The 21,388-nt window shown below is 41.6% G+C and overlaps 1 protein-coding gene across 9 annotated transcripts in view; it reads right to left on the bottom strand.

Moving 5' to 3' along the window:
• Nucleotides 1-21,388, bottom strand: part of ANKS1A (ankyrin repeat and sterile alpha motif domain containing 1A) — an 855,968-nt gene that overhangs the window by 622,462 nt on the left and 212,118 nt on the right. For all 9 annotated transcript variants that reach the window (XM_069633488.1, XM_069633494.1, XM_069633490.1 and 6 more), the window contains 2 exons: nt 8,504-8,800; nt 7,642-7,717 (listed from right to left, as the gene is read on the bottom strand). In XM_069633488.1, coding sequence (XP_069489589.1) covers nt 7,642-7,717; nt 8,504-8,800 — 373 coding nt within the window. The remainder of the gene's footprint in view (nt 1-7,641; nt 7,718-8,503; nt 8,801-21,388) is intronic.

Below are 21,388 nucleotides of genomic sequence, written 5' to 3' on the forward strand. Positions count from 1 at the left end.
CCTACCCTAGAAAGAACTCAGGTTGTCCCACTAATAAACGTCAAGCATTTAAAAGTGACCATGCACACCTGACTACACTGAACTGGTTTTTTCACTATAAAAAAGTGCCGTCTTGCACAGATGGATGAGCGAGCTGGGGAAGCATACTGGACCAGAGAAACCACAAAGCTGGGAGCTGCAGAAAGGTACCCGGAGAAGAGGCGCTCCAGCGTGACTGGGGTGCCATGTCTCCTGAGAGCTGGAGCGAAGCAGCTGGGACCCTGCTGGTGGTGTCCGTGCAAGTGCTGGTTCCCTTGGGCTGTGTGCCGGGCCCAAGGGTGTTGGAGGGGCAGTTGGTGAGACCTTGACCTCGACCCAAAGCATCTCCGAGAAGCCGCTCGCCAGTGCTACGCTACCCAGAGAGTTTTGCATGAGCGAGAAAGAAACTCAGGAGCGTGCAAGGGAGAAAAAGCAAGATTCATAAAGCGGCACGGAGCAGAAAGCAAGGACAGTTTTTACAAAAGAAGGAGAAAGGGCGCTACTGGCACAGAAGGAAGGAAAGAAAAAGGTATATTAGCGGCGCAAAAGGAAAAGTAAAGTTCAGAGTACAAAGAAAGGGTGCAAGCGACCTGGGAAGAAGCAAACAAGTCCTGTGTGCATGGAGGAGTGAAATAAGTGTGCAAGAGGCACAAACACATAAAAGGAATAAAAGACAGTGCAAGTGTGCACAACAAAGAGAAAGGAACACATGAAAGGGGTGCATGAGGCACCCAAAGATAAAAAGGTATAAAGAAAAGTGTTAAGCAAGATTGTATGCAGTACCCTTAGGGTGCACTACAGCAACCCTGACCTCCTGGCAGTAATAATCCAAACTTTGGTATAAGTCTGTACTACACAGGTTGGTAGTTTGGACGAGTAGCCAGGCTTATCTCAAGAGGGGTCAATGTGAGCCGTAGGGGATACACAGAGGTTCACAGTGACAAGTATTCAAGCAGACACTTACACACACGGTTTCTTGATAAAACAATTATTAAGTCAGTTAATATAAGCGTTCTTCAGAAGGGAGCACTGTTAAACACCACACAAATATACTTCAAAATTACATAATTTACTTCAGAATCAGTAAATACCCCTTTGGGGATGGCATACAGAAGAGACCGACACTCTCAGGTGACTTCAATTACTAGGGTGCTGTTGACATTAATGTATTAGTGTTGGCATTCAGAATTAGTTAAGAGCAAGTAAAAGGGAAAAGATTATTAGAGCAAACAAGATACACCAAATATTTCTTAAGCAGGCAAATACTTTCAGATTCCCCCCAATAAGAGTCATTCAGTTTAAAACGGGCTAAGCCAAAGTAAATAAGCAAGAGTCTATGTGGGCCGAAGCACTTCTTTGAAGATAAGTAGAAAAGTCTTTGCACAATGTTTCAGAAGTCTTTGAAGAAAAAGATGAATCAATGTAGGACCACAAGCTGTTAGACTTGTGAGTAGTAGAAGCATCTCTACAGCAAAATGTAAGTTCTCTTAGACTTTGTACAGTACCTTTAAAATGAAGAAAAGATGCAGCAGATGACTCCTGTTCCTGTGCAGCTCTGCAGATCTCACTGTTCCTGGGCCTCAGTCATGGGGACAAGAGGGAGGGCGTCAGGGCACTTCTGCACTGCACTCGGATGGTCAAAACTTGTAACCGGCAAACTTCACTTTCAGTGGCTGTTCAGTGTTTCAGCTCCTTGCGTCTGCCGCAAATAGCAACACTGTGGTTCCTGGCTGTCGAGATGGACTTTCCTTGGTTCTGGGCCCCGTACTCTGTTGAGGGGGGCGCAGGATCGGTTAGTCCTGCTTCCTGGGAGTCCGGAAGATCTTCCTGGAGCGCTTGGCCAACTTAAAAGCAACGCACACAAACTAGTGTTCCTCTCCCTGGCCCTACGGTTTCCAGCAGCAACCCTGTGGAAATTCAACAAGCTCTGAGATGGATGTCCAGGTGGTTTACTTTGGAGTTGATTTTTCCCACCAACTCAAGGGGAGAAGTTGTCCTTGCAGGGGCTTCACTGTTGATGCGAACTTGGCGTTTAGGCACTGAAGCAGGGCTTCACCGAGCTAACCAACGGTGCAGGAGTTGCATTAGGCGTCCTCTTCAAGTTCGTTTCCTTCGTCCAGTGGTCAACTCTGCCTTCCAAGCCAAAAGACTAGCCTTTTATACAGTTCTCTCCCTTTCATTCCAGCCTAGCTGTCACTCACCCAGCAGGGTGGCTGTCCTTGCCGGACAATCAGCCAGCCAATCATCACAGTGCATTTGGGTCTCCTAGGAGACTAAGCACTGGGAGTTTCGGGTACTTCCTTCCTACCCCAGACAACATGGAGCCAGAAGCGGGCTTCACTTGTGAATCCCACCAAAGGTAAAACGAACAAAGGCACCAAACCTGGTTTTGCATGCTGAGTAAATCTCAAGAAGGACCTTTCCACAAAGAAATGGCAACAAAAAAAAAAAAGAATACCAGGGCCATTTTGACAAACCACCACGGTAGTAAAAACGAAACCACTGCCACCAGCCAGAGTGAGGAAATGGTAACAAAAATGTTACCAGAGAAGCTAGACAAAGGGGATACTAGGTAACCCCTCCAGCACCCTATTGTAAGATAGTGTGTGCTGGGTCTAGAAAGTTACAATTGTAAGTAAGGTCAATTTCACTTTACTGCTCTAGGAAACAGTAGTTCATCCCAGAGAAGGTATTCAAATCTTTCCGAAATTTGAAAGACTTCCCTGTGCCACTGCACTGAAGGTGCAGTGTGACACGATGTAAAAGATGATGCCTATGGAGTTTGTCAGGCTTCATAACCAAAAGAAACAAAGCTCAGAAAGCACATTAAAATACGAGAGTGGGGAAAAGGGTCTCATTCTCCAGGTAAAAAAAGTCCTCAAAATCCAGCAAAGTTGCTGGGGGTCTCTCAGGTAGAGGGAATTGGCACATTTCTGAGAACTCTCCCTAACAAAATGCAATAATAAGAAACAAGGAGGGGCAAAGGATTAGAGTGGTTGTGCGTAGGAAAAGCAAAGAGCTTGGCGTTTTCGAAAGCCTCGGATTCTACCCTACGAGGATGGTATGTAAAAAAAAAACTGTACATAAGGAAAAGGTACATCCTGACCAGCTGGGCTTGTGTTTGAAACTAGAGGGGCCTGAGCTTGGGGAAGGGCACCTTGAGAAACCAAAAAGAAATTGCGATATAGCTTGTTTTGTGTTGAAAGCTGGAAGGGACCTGAGCTTGGAGAAGGGAACCCTGAGAGGGCAAACTAAGTTGGTGACATTAATTTTCTTTATAGTGTTGAAAGGATTGAAGCATGGGGAAGGGATGCCTGAGAAGCTTAAGAAGGAACTGTGTTATATTTATTTTGTGGTGTTTGAAACTTCAATAAGCTGAAGCTTGGGGAAGGAAACCGCAAGGAACTCAAAGATGCTGAAGGTTTTTGAAATCACGTTAAGGGCCCTGTGAATAAGGCCTTACGAACGGCCCTTTTGAATTAACTCATTTTTGTGACATTCACCAAACTGAACCTAGTGAGAAGACCACCCGAAACCAACTTTTTTTCCTTCTTTTTGTTGTACCACTATTTTCTTTTTAAAAAGACTTCCTATAACATTTTTTGTAAAGAGTGAGAAAGCATAGGTTTTGACACAGACATACTTATTTTGGACGGTTAGACAACGATGGCCATTAGAAACATTATGTCAGGGAACTATCCAGTTAGAGTTGGAGCCAGTCAGGCATTACACCAACTAAGGAACCTCAGTAAATAAAGGTATTTAAAAAACCCTTACAAGTCTGTGTCTCTCTTGATACCATGACTGCCTCACACTACTTTCTGATTCCCCCAACCCCCTACCGATAATACTTAACCAGGAGGCTTTGACTCTGGCTTTTGAGACAATCTCATGTCCAAAGCTTAACTTGCTTTTACATATTGTGCATCAGTCATGTACCTTATTGGTGCTTTCATTGCTATATAGCACCACCGCTTTTACCAATGCTTTTGTCCTCTTATTCTATGCATCTAGCACCCCTTTTTCTTAAGCACGTCCATGTATCATGTATTCAATTTTGACATACAAAAACAAAAGAATTAAAAAGCAACACACCCCATTCATGTTTTCTGTATTTTTTTAAATAGACAAAATGCATACTGCAAGGGTATGGAAGGAGGAGCCCAACACACAGGAGACAGGTTTCTGGCTATAACCTTTTATTTATTTTCAAGCAAAAGAGAAGACACTATCTGACCATAGCTCTAAAAGGGGTTGTCCTACCTCAAATAATACTAAGGAATGCGCCAGGATGTCACTCTTAAGCAAGGAGTTCATCGTCCTGTGTCCAAAAGCCTATTTCCAAACCGTTACACTATATTCAACGAAAAAGGGCCGCCTTCTTGATTCCGAAGAAAATGTTTTTCTTCGGGGTGATGGTTGAAAGTTCACTTATGGGTGATTCAATATGAAATGTTCTTCTTAAATGATAGAAATCAAACGTCCAAAACAGGTTCCTTGGATTGATGTTCCAATAATGCACATAGAACAAAAGAGTCTCATATCTTTACAATGTCAAGAGAAGGACCCCCTAACCCCACAACGTGATTCTTTTTACTATGTCCACAAACACCAGGGGGTATATGTCTCCGTTCCCCTTGTATATTCCACAAGGTCTGCTGTACTCGCAGTCTACATGGTTCACTATCCTGCCAGACACCGATTTGTACAAAAGGTTTGGTGTGTGGTTTGTTATTGGCTGTGGATGCCAATTCCTTCTCGACTTTTCCTGGTTCTTAAAAATGTGTACCCGGTTCACTATCCCACCAGGTATTCGGGTCCCAGAGCTCTGTTGTATTGGCTTTCCTGTCTTGGTTCTCAGATCCCTTTGGGATCTTGGTTTGGGATCCCAGGCCCCTGGGCTTTCTACCTGGTTGACTATCTTGGCTGGTGTTCTTATCATAGACTTATTTACAATAAGTCCCACTAGGCCCAGGCCTAGGGCGGCAGATTGCCAAGGGTGGGGGACAGCATTTTATTGCAGTTTATTTTCAATTTACTGATTGTCATTTTTTAAATATAAAACAAATTTTGATTCTCTGAGTCTGGCTGATCCACAACAATGCAGAAAATGTGGCGCTGTTAGCAGTCAATCCATCTGACAGCTGAAGCATTTGATGGCCAAACTTGTATTATATGCTTGATATTTGCAAAAGCTTCATTGTACGTGGGACTTTTGTTTAAAAAACGAAAAAAGGAAACACGTACCAAACTCGGCGTGCTTTCAGTATTTAGTGATTCAGTCACACAACTCTCACAGACATTTATGACAGATATAAACTTCTTTGGTCATTCCTATCTTCCCAAAATGTTCTTTAATATGCAAAACAGCAAAACCTCATTGGTTTTATTGGTTCCAATTCACATTATTTTTGGCGATCCCTTTTATATTCAAATAAGTGACATGCATTTTTTAAACAGTTGCAAAAAATGAGGGTTTTCCCTTCAGAAAAGTAAAGGTTAAAAATGATGCATCATTTACAATATTACACGCATGCCTATGTTTAAGTCAAGCACAGAGTTCCCACAGGTGACACTAAAATGATGTTCGGAAGCAAGGACTATTTTCCCTCCCCGGCCCCACATTTCAGGGATCTGTGGCCGCCCTAAAGGTGCAAGCATAAAATCGATCATAACGATCCGCTAAGCTAGCTCAGCGGGTTGAGCGCTCGCTGCTGCGATCTATAGGTCGCGGGTTCGAATCCCGGCAAGGCCAACTCAGCCTTTCATCCTTCTGAGGTCGATAAAGGAGTACCAACTTCGGTTGGGATGATAAATGTATGTAAATATGATCTCTGTAAAGCGCTTTGGTTTAAGGAGCTATATAAATAACAAATCCTTAAAGAAGTTAAATGGAGAAGAGTAAATCTGAATGCGCAAGTGCATCAAGAAACCTTTGAAAGCATACCCAAAAACTGTGTGCCAAAGGTACACACTCTTTCACAGCTGTAAACATCCCGTAAAGAGAACTATTCAGCCATCTCTACAGAAGCTGCTCAGTGCTAAGCAGGCAAATGGCATCCCTTCTGGGTTCATCATGGGTTTTGCTCTTTTCCCTCTCCTCCCACTAACTTTACCCTCCCCCAATAATGTTTCTGACAGAAGCGCCAGAACACCTGAAACCACCCAGTGGCACCTAAGCACAGTCTTTAAAACATTTAACATTAACATATTAATGGTCCACAAATCGATCGTTGTTGAGATTTGGAAACCGAAGCGAGTGAGTAAAACTGAATGGTTACTCACCCCACAATTCTAGGCAGCAATTTAGACTAATCCATCCATGCCTTACTTACAAGATTCTGAATGATTTGAATGGAATGGAAGATTGCCAGTAAAGTCCTTGGATAAATAAAAGTTAAAAATTAACAATGCCTTGATCTCATTTTCTTAAAGTGAGGCATACTTTAAGCCGAAGAGATAATCTGTCAAATGTGGCTGTGTAACATGGCATCACCGAATCCAAGTTTGGTAGCGCTAATACGCTAAAAAAAACCTAGCTAATCTCCATATACATTTTGGCCACAGCTAGGAAGAAAGTTTGGAATATGTGAAACATGCCCACAGCTCGAATTGGATAGCATGATACCAGAGTGCCGAGAGCGGGTTGAGCAAAATTGACCCAGCCCCTGCCTTTTGCATCTGACATGTTACTGCAGATCCACAGTTGCAGAATATTTTGTTTTTATCCCTTAGGAAAAGGGAGATTTTTTTAATACCAGCACTTTCAAGATTATATTTTTTGAACTGTTGAACAGCATACGGAATTGCTAAACAGCAAATTGTGTCCTTGTGAACACGTTTCTGAAATATAATATTGATCGTGCATCATTGAGTATTGGGATGCTTTTGTTTTTATACAGTAAAGTTGTAATGTGTATTTCTGAAAACAAACTTGTCCAGTCCTAAATAAACAGTTGTCGACCCAAACTCAACGGAATAACAGGAGTTAAGTCATGAGGAATTCACAGAAGATGAATGTACCTGCAATTCAACAAACCCCCATAATGATATGATGGTTATTTTTTTTATAACACATTAGGCAACGTTTGATACCCAAATACCACAACCTAGAGTTGCACAATTTCCCTTTACTGCAAACTAACTGAAGTACACAAGCACAATGCTGAAACACTCCTCTGATCCACAGACACACAAGCCACCAGCAGGCTTATCTTGTTTGCAAGAAGTGTCAGTCGGAAAAGCAAACTTTGCATGGTAAACAGGGCAACACTTAACTCAAGAGTGCAAGCACTTAAGCGTTTCCCTAAATAAATTGGATGTTCATGCAAACTTGCTAAGAGCACTCAAAATTAAGAAGGCTTGCAACTAAATGTAAAGCGATTGCAAACGCCTCCAGACTTCCAAGATATTGTTCAACAGGTGATCTTTTTAGAGGTGCAACCAATCCTACGAAGGTCGAAAACCGAATTTAAAACACCACAAGGGACATTAAGTAAACCAAGGAAGCAGTGAAGACAGATGGGCAGATGCTAATAAGAGAATGTGCACAAGAGCATTACTGAAAGAAAAAGGCACCAAGCCAAGTATGACATTCCGCCCACCTGCGGCTTGTCTCCTCACCTGCTGCCAACAGTATCTGCACAACATCAGTCTTCCCACACAATGCAGCTTCATGCAAGGCACTGCCCTTCTCAGTCTGAAATCAAAAAACAGAGGTGAGCATTACCTCACAAACAAAAACAGATGAGCAGTAATGCATAGATTAGACCACCACTTTGAAACCACCCACTTTGAACCCCAACCATCGGATCTAAAACAGCCACACCCAGGATCCATTCAACAGAGAAAAGCCTTGATCAAGGGAACAGCAGAGCAGACACACTGAAACACACGGAGAAGGAAAATGGTTTGTGTAATTCTATGGGAACAAGTGAAAAACACAATTAGTAGGCTGGACAAAGTTGGAATTGCCCAGTGAGAATTCATGGATGAGACCAGTCAGTGTCAGCACCGCTTTATGTCCATATGTAAAATGCCACATTAATACCCCTTAAGTGCCAAGGGCGAGGTATCGCGACCTTGGGATTACCTCCCTATTGCCAAGGACGAGATACCTTGCCCTTGGCACTTAAGGGGTTAATGAAACCGAAAACGTTAGAAGGCATTGAATGGCGAAATACCAAAATCACCAAAAAAGGCCTTGGCACTGGGGGGGAAAACCCATGGCAGTTAAGATTTTAAGAAGGGAATTCTAATGTACAACTTCAATCCAGAAAAGCACAAATTGACCAACAAATTAACATCTTTTAAGACCGGGGTAGCCAACATGTCACCATCCAAATGTTTTGACTGCAACTGCCATGGATCCTCACCACGTACTATGCTGGTGGGAGTTGTTTGTGAAAACAACTGCAGAGTTTACAGGTTGGCTACCCAGGATTTAGTAACACCAACCCACATGCTACTCTGCCATTCTTCTTACCTGGTAGTTAATGTCCATCCCAGCATCCAAAAGGACCTTCACTACGGCCTTGTGCCCATTCCGTGCTGCCAGATGCAGGGGCGTGTGCTTCTTAGTGTTGCAACTAAGGAGGTTTGGGTGGGCGTTGAGCAGCATCTTCACAACCTCCAGCCTTCCATAGAGGGCAGCCAAGTCTAGCGGAGTTTCAAACTTGTTATTCCTCATGGTAGGGTCAGTGAGCTCCTCCAGCAGGACTTTCACTACCTCCGTGTGTCCGTACTGGGCAGCACAGTGCAGAGCGGTTTCATTGTCATTGTTCTAGGAGGGGATGAAAAACAGCACAAAACCCTTCAAACCAGAAAGGAACAATCTGAACCTGGGCCGATCCAGCCTGGAAGTGACTGAAGATATTTAGGTTGCAAAAAAAAGCCACATGGACAGAAATCCCAAGGTATCCCTGAAATGTACCCCATCCCTCATGGAGTTTGACCTTTACCCCAAACTGTTCAATGCTCTTGAACTCTGGTCTGTAATCCCAAAAGTATATTTAGCACTTTGTAGAAGTAGACCCTCTGAACCCAAAGAGTCTTCTCTAATCACTTTGCCATGTAACTTCACGTTCCAAAATGTGTCTCATCTAAATCCGCCAACAAATGCAAAACCTACTTAATGTTCCCGTCTTCCTGTAATGCAACCATAAAGTGCTCCATTTTATCATACACTAGGGTTGCTATCAACTCCAATGATATCTGTAATGCGATATGATCACTTTCATCAAATGTAAATCCTCAAAGCTCTCATCCCTCCAACACAAATCGACTGGTGAGTGTTAATTTTCATTTTAGATCTATACCTCTATGGAAGACTTTTCAGATCTCAAATCCTGATCTGTGCCCACTAACTTGAGGAGACAATCTGCTCTAGTATGAACTAGTTCCCCATTTTATAGAGAGGGTAATTCTCTATTAGATTCACTAATCGATAAGTGACTATGGCTTGCTTTTCCCTCTTGCTAAATCTCTCCAAAAACAAACAGAAACCCAACCTAAGATTTAGTGCTTTACACGGACTGCTCCGATACAGCAGTTTATCCCACATCCTAAAACCCTCTATTTTGAAAAAACTGTTTTGCCATTCTAAACGCAAAACACATTTGTAAGATGCAACCATTTGTTTATTTTTTTTACTTCAGTCATTTTCAGAGCTTTTCTGAGCCAGGCAAATTCTATTTCACAAGCAGAACTTGTGTCTCTGCTCCATCACTTCAAATATGCCAATCATTTTCCCAGAGCTTGAAATCTATCAGCGTTACATGCAGCCAGAAAATATGAGGGTGAAGGAAGCAGCAATTGCAGTAGAAGCTAGCCCGTCAGGGTTGTCAAACCAGTGACTCTTTCCTACATAAAAAGCCAAACAAAAACTGCTGCAGAAATATTACAAACTGGAGACAGTAATGCATGCAGGCAACAGAAGTTACCACCGCTATTCACACCACAGCAGAGATCTGGTGAAAAGGTGCAAAATAAACCCAACACAATTGTCTTTGCTCATACTTCTGGTAGCTAACTTAAAGCCACATGGTGTGGCCTCTACATACCCACCACCTCCACTGTCCCACCATGCTACATATATATGTAGGCAGCAGACTGGCATCCTTATTCCAACGTTTTCACTAAAGTAGATCGGGAAAATGACCTGGATTCACCAATTTCATCTACATGATCTCCCCAAACATCATCATACATAACCACCCCTCAAACGAATATGGTTTCATCACCAAATTGCACTGCCAAAAAAATGAGCCTGAAAATGCAATAAATTAATAGAATTATGGCATACTCCGAAGCGTATGAAAAATGAACACACCCAACACTAAATTCATGGGAGCTCTAAAAAATGTAAGACCGCTAGACCATCTTGCGATTAAGAATTTTAGTGCAGAATAAGATTTACCAAAATGAAAATAAATCCACTAAGTCATAAACGAAGATCTCAAAATTAAGATGCATATGCTTTGCAAATGCTAAATGTGCTGTGTGTTCTGGAAGTATGTGCATTTCCATGAAAAAAGTAAAATGCAATTAAAGAATTATAGGAATGACAACTGCATAACAAAGGACGTAGCAGCCGATTTGAGTCCCTAAAATCGGGCACTTGTTCCCAAATGAGATGGAAATAATTTTTTTAAAAAACTGGTGTCTGCCCGTTGTTGCAACCTGCTAAGTTCAGACAAGTGGCATTAGCCACGTATGTCACATCTAGAAGTGGTACTATTTTGAATCGGATTTGAAAAGGGCCTTTAAAATAAAATAAAAAATAGCGCCTTTCCATTCATGGTACTCAACTGCACACAAAGAAAATGTCTTGCAGGTTTTGAAAATTAAACTGCATTACTACTAGTCTACAAATTCCCCCATAATGAGTGCTAAATTGTTTACTCCCTGACAAAAAAAATTCTGCTTCCCAAAGTAGGGAGTAAAATATTCCCACTTGAAATCAGGTCTCAAATCCTGGCAGCAGCTGAAGAGAAATCTGCGGCTCTGTCCTGAACCTACCGAAGCAGGCCACTGTTCTGAATCGGAGCTGACAGTGACTAACTGCGCAAATTAGTCACATCCAGATGGGCCCCAAAGGATATATGGATCAGCTATTCTAATCTTTAAACCCTTATTTGCAGAACCCACATGTGGCCAGATTTCCCCTACTACAATCCATCATTCCCCGGATGAACACAACACTGACAAATGGTAGGATGCCTTGCAACCCTCTTTGTATTCGTGAAGCTCCACACTAGGAGTGATGGGGATATGTTGCACCCTTTCAGCACCTCAGAAGAGAAAGGAACAGAAATGAGAGAATTACTTGCATTTACAGCTTTCCTAAACCTGAATATATGCTCACACAATTAGGCACATGCATATTAGTTCAGATCAGCATTTCACTGCGTCATCATTCTTTTGTGCATGCATGTGGAGGCGTGGAAGGGGCAAGAGGGCACAATGGTAGAGGAGCAGAGTGCATGTATGCAAGAACTATGAAAGGCACCACAATGAAGGAGTGTAGTGAAAATGTGGGTAAGGAGCTCAAAACCATGCGGAGACCGAAAGAAAACGGTAATTTGGAATGCTGCCAGCCGATACCATTCTGTGTGGGCCATGACAAAAGACTGAACACACGAATCACAGGCCAGCATGGTTCAGGTGCTCAGCGAGAGGCATGTTTACATGCATATATAAGAACAGCATGAAACCATTAGACATCAACTGCAAGCATGCACAAAACAAACAGCAAAAAGAGACAAGAGTACTAGCCAACATGCAGATAATGCAGTTAACACAGGGAAAAAACATTAACACACGTGGGCGACAGTAAGAGGAAAACGGATACAAACAAATTAACACTCAAAAAATTTAAAACATTTAGGTTTGAGCCCTTCATGTTAAACAAATGGTTTGTAGGAAAGTGCAACAAATTTGAGCTTTTACTAATATTGCTGTGTTGCGATAAGCACTCAGAAAAATAAGTCAGTATTCATGTGCAGTGAACAATAAACTATTGTCAGGACGCGCTGGAGCCCAGCCAAAATATCCAAAAACGTTCCTTGCACCCATAAACCAAATTTTGGATTCCAGGCGGGATATAGATCCTTCTTGAACTTGGAGGATCTCCTCTATGCAGCTATCCTAGGAATCTAGAAAAACATCCAGGAAGCAAGGCTTAGGTCGCAGACTGGTACCGGCATTATTGTGAGGGCTGGGGGGACAAGGACCTTCACAGGATGAAGATTATATACGCCCAAGGATTTACGTGGCTAACTAGCCCCATTCACAAGACTTACTATTACAAAGGCCCACCCAGCCCGGAGTCCTCATAAGCAACAATCACAACTAGCCGTCTCCGGCCCATAATGTTCAAATGGGTTACATTAGTTCAGACTAATCACCATCTCCTCCTTTCTCTGTCTTGTCCATTTCGTAGTAAGAGAAGAGTCTGGAGAGCTGCTGCCTTCCGATCTCTCACCTCCGACTATGGGAACATTTTCTTTAATCTTCAAGCACTCAACACATTCTTCGAGCATTCAGGAAAGCAAGAAGCTGCCCCAAGTAGATCAGCACTATGGTTATGATAAACCTAATCTTCATCGCGATAAGCCATGTGACCACTTCGACTGGAGCCGATATAGAGTAGTACATCGAATGAACATCATTTCACCCCCAAAGGAGTTTACAAAATGTCAGGATAAAACTATTTAAATTATTCACCAAAAACGACAAATTATAACCGAGTAAGTGCAAATTCTGTAAAATGTAGATGATGGAATGATTGGGAATCACAATCTGTCAAATGTTTTTATATATCACCCCAATGTATGTATGAATATGACATTATTGTGGGCCAGGGTAATGGCCAGTTTCATCTCAGTTTTCCTATTCAGTAACTGCTCGAGGAGACAATCCTAACCTGCACAGACATTTTGTGGTAGTACTCAACATGCCAATTTGAATATTAATATTTCAAATTTACTTTTGAGGCCAGCTGCGGTCTCAGCAACATTATCTAATTCGTTAGATGACTTTATCTTCACAGTTATAGATGGTGCTTCATCCAATATAGCCTACTGGTCTTACTTTATTGGCAATTGATCTGCTGGATACAGCATTCCTTGTGCACAGACACCATCATGCAGTCTTGAACGAACATGCATTAACATGTTCTCTTAGTTATAGAATGTTAACGAAGCTGGGACAACATTAGGAACTAACTACTGCCTGTTGATTTTGGTGCTTCTATATTATTACATTCCCCATTAGCAGTAAGAATCCGAAATATATCCAGCTCAACCACTATACCATCAGCCGCTCCACTGTACCAGCTTAAATACAATGCCCTTGCAGCACCGAAAAATGCTAAATCGCTACAAAGAGAAACTAGACCGGCGAGGACAACGACAGAGAACTTAAGCACTCCCTCAATAACACAGCATCTTTATTCAACCATCCATTTATTTGATCGATGTAGCCCGACTCTTAATTACACCATCAGTATAGTCCAGACTCACACTCTAATTCAACTGTTGCACAAAAGCACCTTTCAAGTGGAGAACCAACTATGGCTTCTGCTAGTACTCACCAACATTCCACTGTAGCAGGGAAATTTCGAGACGATACGCTACCATTAGGAACCAGACTATCATCCGCTATGAAGGGCATTAGACAAGACAAGGATCTTAACTGCCAACCTCCCAAACCCACAGCAACACTACCCATGCCCACATGGGAGTCCACCTTTAACCTCAATGTCCTGAAGTCGGAAAGAATCCCTGCTACAACAAAAGTCTTCCTACACCTTTCCAACACAGTTGATCAAAGCTAGAATGTTCAGGGAAACCTTCATGTCTCCCACCAATACTTACGGACTCCCTTACCATAAAAAGCTGCTCTCTGCCTCTCGATAGAAAGTGAGAAAATTAATAGACCTTATCCCCAAGATCAATTACTCCTACAACTGGATCGCAGATGGTACTAAGCTGAGCCAAAATCAAAACTTGAGGCAACTATAGAAATCCATATCTCACTCCCCTCAGGGTCTCTGCTCGTCAACCAAACCACAGACTCACTCTTTACCTGAAATATCAATAACCAGAGAAAAAGCACCATTATTAGAATGGAGCCTGCCCCAAGAACACACTAGAAACTGTGGCAAAAACACATCTATGGAACCTCAGCCACCATTCAGATCAGGCCAATCAATTCCTGTGAGAATGCCACCAAAGGTTTGGGTACTTCTGCAACTCTAGCCTTCCAAGCACAACCCACACGATCTCCTAAACATGCAGTCATTACAGGTACAGGTTAGATATAGGACTTCATCTTTGAAAACAAACCAGCACTTCTATTCCTCACTGAAAAATTCTTGAAGTAGGATAACGCCCCCACCATTAATGAATGTATCCCTACTAGATATAGAATTGTCTAAGAAAAGGGTATGTAGAACAAGAGGGACAGCAGAGATACAAAAAGATGAGTTAAGCAATTAATACCCTGACAACATAGCTACCCCTCCTGTGAGCCTCAGCTCATTAAAACTTCCTTTTACAGTTCTGGGCTTATCGCATTCCACTAATCGACAGACTGCCAAGAAACAACTAACTTTGGTGTCAAGTTGGCAGAATTTGTTGCGAATGATTGAGCATCACACAATAAATGTTGCATTATTTTAGACTTCAATATATGCCTAGAGCAGACCTCCAAACCAAGAATCTTTTTCCCAATTGCGATTGCCGGTACCTCCACCTACTTCCTTACTGATCCTACACATACTGCAAGACACTCTGGATAGCACTTTCAGTGTGCAGATGCTCACATTTCTCACCATAATCAGGCTGCCTTAGGATGACCACTCAGTCCTCCATGTTTACTTCGTAAATATAACTAAGGCACGCTCACACTGCCCAATCACAAATAAAAGTTCACAATTTGGAAAAGTATAATCAACAACAACCTAGTGACGTTATGTGACAGTTCAAAACTGAACGACATCTCACTATTATGTAATGCAGTGCAATTGCCATTTGTATAGCGTCTTTCAGCAATGGTATGGTGCCAATGCGCTGTAGGTTGAACGCCTTTGGGGGACAGAAGTCTAGCTATTGGACATTAGTCAGAGCATTTTAGAACACGTCAGCGCATTTTAGCCAATACGAAGGTAGGTAGAGGTGGCCAACTCCCTGCTGGTCACCCATGTCGAGCAGGCAAGTGGTATGGAGAGTATGCAGGAGAATCATGTGTACAGCTAGACAGAAATTTTATCGTGGGGGATAGCTGCATTCGAATTGCAGAGTTGTTGTGCAATATGTCTTAAGAGTAGTTTTTAATTTTATTGTGCGTTAGTTTAATACAATAAAACTTTACACATTTTCCTAAAACAATTCTTAATAATAGTGATCATAAGTGTTTCCCCTGTTCAACATCCTTTTTCTTTGTTAAAATTCAGTCAGATTACTTTCAACAGTTTGTTTTGTGTTTAATATGTTTTCTAGAAAGTTTATTCCTGCAAATGAAAGTCTTATATGGTTTCGACTTAGAAATGAATTCCACCAATCTTCTTTTGTCACTGTGGTGTATGGTTTTAGGTATTTAGTCTGGAATGTATCTTTCTTTGGAAGTGGCTTTACATTCGAATATTAAAATGGTTGACTGTTTCTTGTAAATCTTTGTCATTACAGAACCTACATCTTCCTTCATTAATTCCTCGTTTACCTCTTTTTATGTAAGTACCCGTTTGTCGGGTACGAGTCCATTCTTATTTGCAAGAGTTTTCCTCTGTGGAATCTGCTCGGGAATCTTGATAGATAATCTGGCATTGTATCTTTTTTCTCGTCGATGTGGATTATATTTTCCAAACATCAATATTCTGATTTCTTTTCTAGCATTTTTATCCAGTCATTTCTTTTCATTTTTTCTTTCACTTTCTCAGGATTAGAGCTTAGCTCTGCTAAATTGGAACTGTTCAATTCCAGGAACTTACATCAGTTATCTTTCCAGGCATTTAAGAGTTTTCCACTTTTTCCTTTTCCTTTTGTGTTAAGAATTTTGTATCCAATCGCTTGATCTTGTTCAGTGATTTTCCTTAATAAGGAAACTGATTTCCAACAGATTACAGAGTAGAGTGATTGCAGTTCTAATTCTGTTCTTATTGCTGATAGTGCATGTTTAAGCCCAGATAGACCAATAGAAGACTGACAATTGACTCACAAAGGCCTTCAACACACTAGCTCCGCTGTAGACATCTTACATCAGCGAAAAGACAAACCTAAGTGGTTCAGCATGGATCTAAAAAAACAAACCGAGTATCGCTGAGAACAGTAGAACAGAAGTAGAGGAACAACAGAAACTCAACCTTAAAACAATACTTTCTACAACATAAAAGAGGTTCCCACAGGGTTATTAGGAGAGCAAAACCTGCATATCACTCCAAAAGACTAACCTGGGCCTTTTATCCCTACAAAGAAGCTTCAAAAATAATGACCTAATTGTTCAACCCCTCTGTGCCAGCAAATGCCATTACAGCATCACAATACTTGTACAACTCCTTCTCGGACCATTCCCACCTCAACTAAAGAAGATTAGAACATTAGAATTAAACTCCTCTCCGCCCAATCTGCAAATCACATTCTGCATGGTCATTGCGTTATGAAACTCTAACATCTTTTTTCCCTAGAACAGTGGAAGACTTCAGGGAAACCATCAGTAAAAGCTCCTTAGCAGGCTCCCCACAAATCCACTCACCCTTGACATTTTCAACAGAGAAGACTACAAAATCTACTGTTATTCAAAAAAGCCAGAACTAACATTAATTTGTCCTTTGCCAGTGGCAAAGTACCAAGAGAGTAAAATGATGTTTTTTGCCAGCCGCACTTAAATAGCGGTCTAGGCCGTTGTCTGAACTAATTGACAGAGCAACCTACAACCAACTCAAGAATTACAGTGTCGGTCTAGGAAAAATTGACACCTCTCACGATGGACGGCAAACGCATTTTGGTGGCCAAAGGCCAACCGCCTCATGTACGTAACGATAGAAATACAGGTTTCAGAGTTTGACCAATGAACAGCCATTTTGATGTAACAAGGATCGCCATTTTGTTTTCTAACCATTGCTCATTGCTTCTGTTCAAATTGCTTCGCAGCACATTTCTGCTTACACTGCTCGACTGTTAACATTGTTGTCTGAACGTGAAAGCACAAGGCCGCGAGGCTAATAAGAGTTTGTTGAAACACAGCGTAGGCAGCTCCGGAGAGGAACGCCCGGCTCCCTCCCGAATGTAGCCTTGAAGCAGAGCCGCAGGGCATTTAATCATTTCACTGTTGCCAGCCAGTCTTGTTATATGGTAGAATATGTTAGAATAAAGCAGCTAAAGGCTTGAATTATGCTCTTCTTACAGCCCCCCTTTTCCGAGCTGTGTAGAGCGTGTCGGCTCCCAGGACACGAATAGCACCTCATAGATAGCAAGGTCTGGAATGTGACTCTTCCCCTGTATGTAGCTCGCTTGCAAGAACAGAAGCACTGTGTTCTGTTCAACAAAGAAAAGATGTCTCTGCACTTGCAAGGTTGCATATTGTTACTAGAATAGATATTCGAAGGTGTCATATTCGTCGGAAGTGTCCATCATCAAACCGAGTTCAAAGAAACCCAATAAAGGGGGGTGTTAAACATGTCACAGCTGATTGTATGATATGCATTTTGTATATATGTAACTGATGTACGTAATTCACTCTCTTGCGTCCCTCGAGGTCTAGAGATGCACGTCGCGGGGCGCTAGACCGAGTTGGCCAACTGAGACTATTTGCTTTCAATAAACCCTAGCTTTGGGAATACAACCTCGTGTCTGGCGTATCTATCGTGTGTGGTGACTTGCCTTGTTTCCATAACATGAGGGACCCCTAGGGGCCCCTTTCAAAAGTGGAAAACTCACTTTTATAATTTAAGTAGGCTGGCTTCAGAAAAAAAACAGCAATACTGAATCTGTCCTTTTTTCCATCTGTGATGAACTAAAATGAGAAGAACAAGGCATCCGCCCTAATACCTTTCAGCAGTGTTTGACAAAGCTGAATATACAACACCTCTTCGACTTGGGCATCAGAGGACTAGCTCTTGACGGGAAACTGTCCTTCCTACAAAAAAGGATATTCATAGACCCATTCTCACATTCTAAAGAGTGACTTTTTAATGGTACCAAATGGCTCCTCCCTTTGCCCCCCTATTATTTAACCTCTACCTCTCACCAACTTCTTAAAATCACTTAATTTATCTTGTTACAATTAATTGGATAATACACAGGTTATCCCAAAAATTGCCCAAGCCAATATTTCAGATACTATACTACAATTTGAACTATGGACGGTGTCAAAACATCTATTACTGAATCTTGAGAAAATAGACATTCTTATAACAGGGAACCCCGACACTCCGCAACCTCTTCCTATCAGATCTTTTAAACTGAAAATGTCCCAACACCACTTCTTCTAAAGTGAGGAACAGCGTAATCGGAAACTGCTAATTATTGCTAGAACCACAGATAAATAAGGTTGTTAGAAAAGGTTTCAGACTTCTCAAAACCCCAGAGGACATTCTCCCCATCTACGTTCCCCCAAAAACACACAACAATCCCTAGGATTTTCCTGAGGCTTGACTACACCGACTATATTGATGCCCAACCTTTCCTAATGGTCAGACTGCAGACAATGCTAAATGTTGGAGGTAGACTTATCGCAAAGATACCACAACCACTGCACTGCTTTTACAGCACTGCCTACCAAGAGCATGCAGAATAGTATACAGGGCTTTATGAATCACCTTCAATGTAATACACGAGTAGGTGCCGCCTTCACAAGAGAGGGAATTAAGATTCACTCCCCTAGCAGTGAAACAGATTGTCAATGCACATCTCCTTGGCTATCTCCACTTTCAGAAGAATGATAATGTGGGCTTCCATCTTCCCAATACATGCTCTAAGGCTCTGCTGGATCACATAAGAGACCTGAACGCATTTAAAGCAATTTACTGTTGCCTCTTGCCTTCACCCAAAAGGGAGACAGTTTCCTTGGAAAGACTGGCCACATGTTCTTAATCAACATAGGCTTCTACACTAAACCGCCACAACACACAAAACTATGCCTCACCTAGGGTGATACAATAATGGTCTGTACAATGAGAGCTTTGAAAAAAGGGGATCCCTCGCCGAATAGTCAAAGATAAACTGATGCTTAGCACAATGTGCCTATATGCTCATTATAGTAATCTATCTTCACCCATATCTCACACAATTTTACATGAATAGGTTCCGACTCCAGCACTACCTTGTACTATATTTGGAAAATTAATGTTATACCTTTCTAGAGACAACTCTTCTTAGTCTGAACACATGCATTTTATTTTCTGAGTCCTATCTCCTTTAAAGGCTGAGAGGTGTTCAGGCATATTAAAGAGATGAGGAAGGCAACTATTACTTGTATACTTAAACAAAGAGATAGGACAAAGGAATAATAAAATCCAAGTGTAGTACTGAGAACCTACACGTATTTCTGACTAGAAATCACGTACTAGTATCTTGAAAGAATAGATAAAGTACAAAAAAATATGAGTTTATTATACACAAAAAATGAAAAATTAGAGAATACCCACAATTTTGCACAATAACTGATCTTAAAAAATGCACTAAAGTTACTCAGTTCACATAAAAACCATTTTACATAAAACATTTACACCATATACATAAACACAACATTAGCAGCAAATCACAATATAAAACAAATGTGTTCCAGACAACGCATATATTCCCGACATGCAACATGTTTCAGTTCTTGGTGCCTTAAAATGGCTGAACTCTCTTCAGATGAAACAAACACCTTTTCTGTAGTTTAAAATTCTTTCAATATTGTGCAGTAGGGGTCCTAAGCACATCCACCAACATATGTAGTCAAAACCAGCTGCAAGATACAAGGGACAAAAAAAAAACCCAAGTTCTCAGTAATCACAAAATGTTAACTCAACAACATTCACCATCTTTACATACGCAGAGGTAGACAGCCTCTAACGGCAAAATAGGGTGAGAGAAGCAGTCACCATGACAGTATTATCAAGAGTCTAAACAATCACCCTTGACGTGAAAAAAGTTAATTCACAATCCTAATAGAAGGATTATTAATAATCACTTCTGAGGCGACAAATCATATTTGTTCGCCTGACCACTTGAAGTGTGGTCAAATTAATATAGAAGGTGGACAAGTCACCTTAGGTTAGTAGAGAAACATCACCATCACCAGGAGTGTACGAAAAGAAGAGAAACTGCAGAGATAAATGATAGTCAAGACCAATCTGCAAAATACCTGGAAATATTCCAACACTGTTCAATTTTCACAATTCAACACGAAGGTCAGATTAGTGACGGACTGCGGTTCACAGTGCCGATGAACATCAATTCAACATGAGTTCACTAAATCCGTGAACACAATGATGTTTATAAATCTGAAACAACAAGATACTAGTACGCCATTTCTAGTCAGAAATACGTGTAGGTTCTCAGTACTACACTTGGATTTTATTATTCCTTTGTCCTATCTCTTTAAGTTTATCTTTATATCCCCTAAATGTAGAGATAGTGAATGTAAGGGGTCAATTCTGTTTTGCCCTTTATTGATTCACTATTACTTGTAAACATTTACGTCAATGAAGCCTCACATGTTGACCTTACGGTTCTCACCCTCATCTCAACTCTGAGCCGCAATAGATTCCTGACTCTGGAACTTCCTCATACTACATCTGAAATTGTAATGCTGCAGCTTTAATTCTCAACACTTCTTCGTTCCAACACAATAGTTTTAATTCGTAGCCTGGTTTTCCTTCAACAGGTTTGAGGTGACTCAGTGCATTTATGGAAAAGATTAAATGTTTTTGCCTGTTAAAACCTGTGCTATTGAATCAGACATGTATAAACAAGCACCTGAAGCAAACCACCAGCAAAACAATCAGCCAGAGCACATGGCTCACATGTCAAAAATGGAGACTGAAAAGGTACTAGGCTAAAAAGCCTTAAAGTCCTTCAGAGGAAATCCCAAACCCCAGAAGGATAGCTAGATATATATTGGCCAAGGATAGTATGTGACCAAGGAGTCAGGACGAGTGCTGCAGGGGAATAAGGTTGGGCTAGAAAATCCCAGCCAGCACAGAGGAGATTAGAAGGTGTGCGGCTGAGGTCAGGTGGAGCAGTTGTAGACCAAGAAGCCAGGTGGAGGGTGCAGCCGAGAGGAGACTCTGGCAGTGTTCCGAGAGTGCAGGTAAGGTACTGTGTCTGGGAGAGGGCGATAACTTTAGAGTGTAGCATGGTGGGGGGGATGAGAAAGGTGAAAG

This window comes from Ambystoma mexicanum, chromosome 13 (genome assembly GCF_040938575.1).
Source record: "Ambystoma mexicanum isolate Mex_15411 chromosome 13, UKY_AmexF1_1, whole genome shotgun sequence".
NCBI lineage: Eukaryota > Metazoa > Chordata > Amphibia > Caudata > Ambystomatidae > Ambystoma > Ambystoma mexicanum.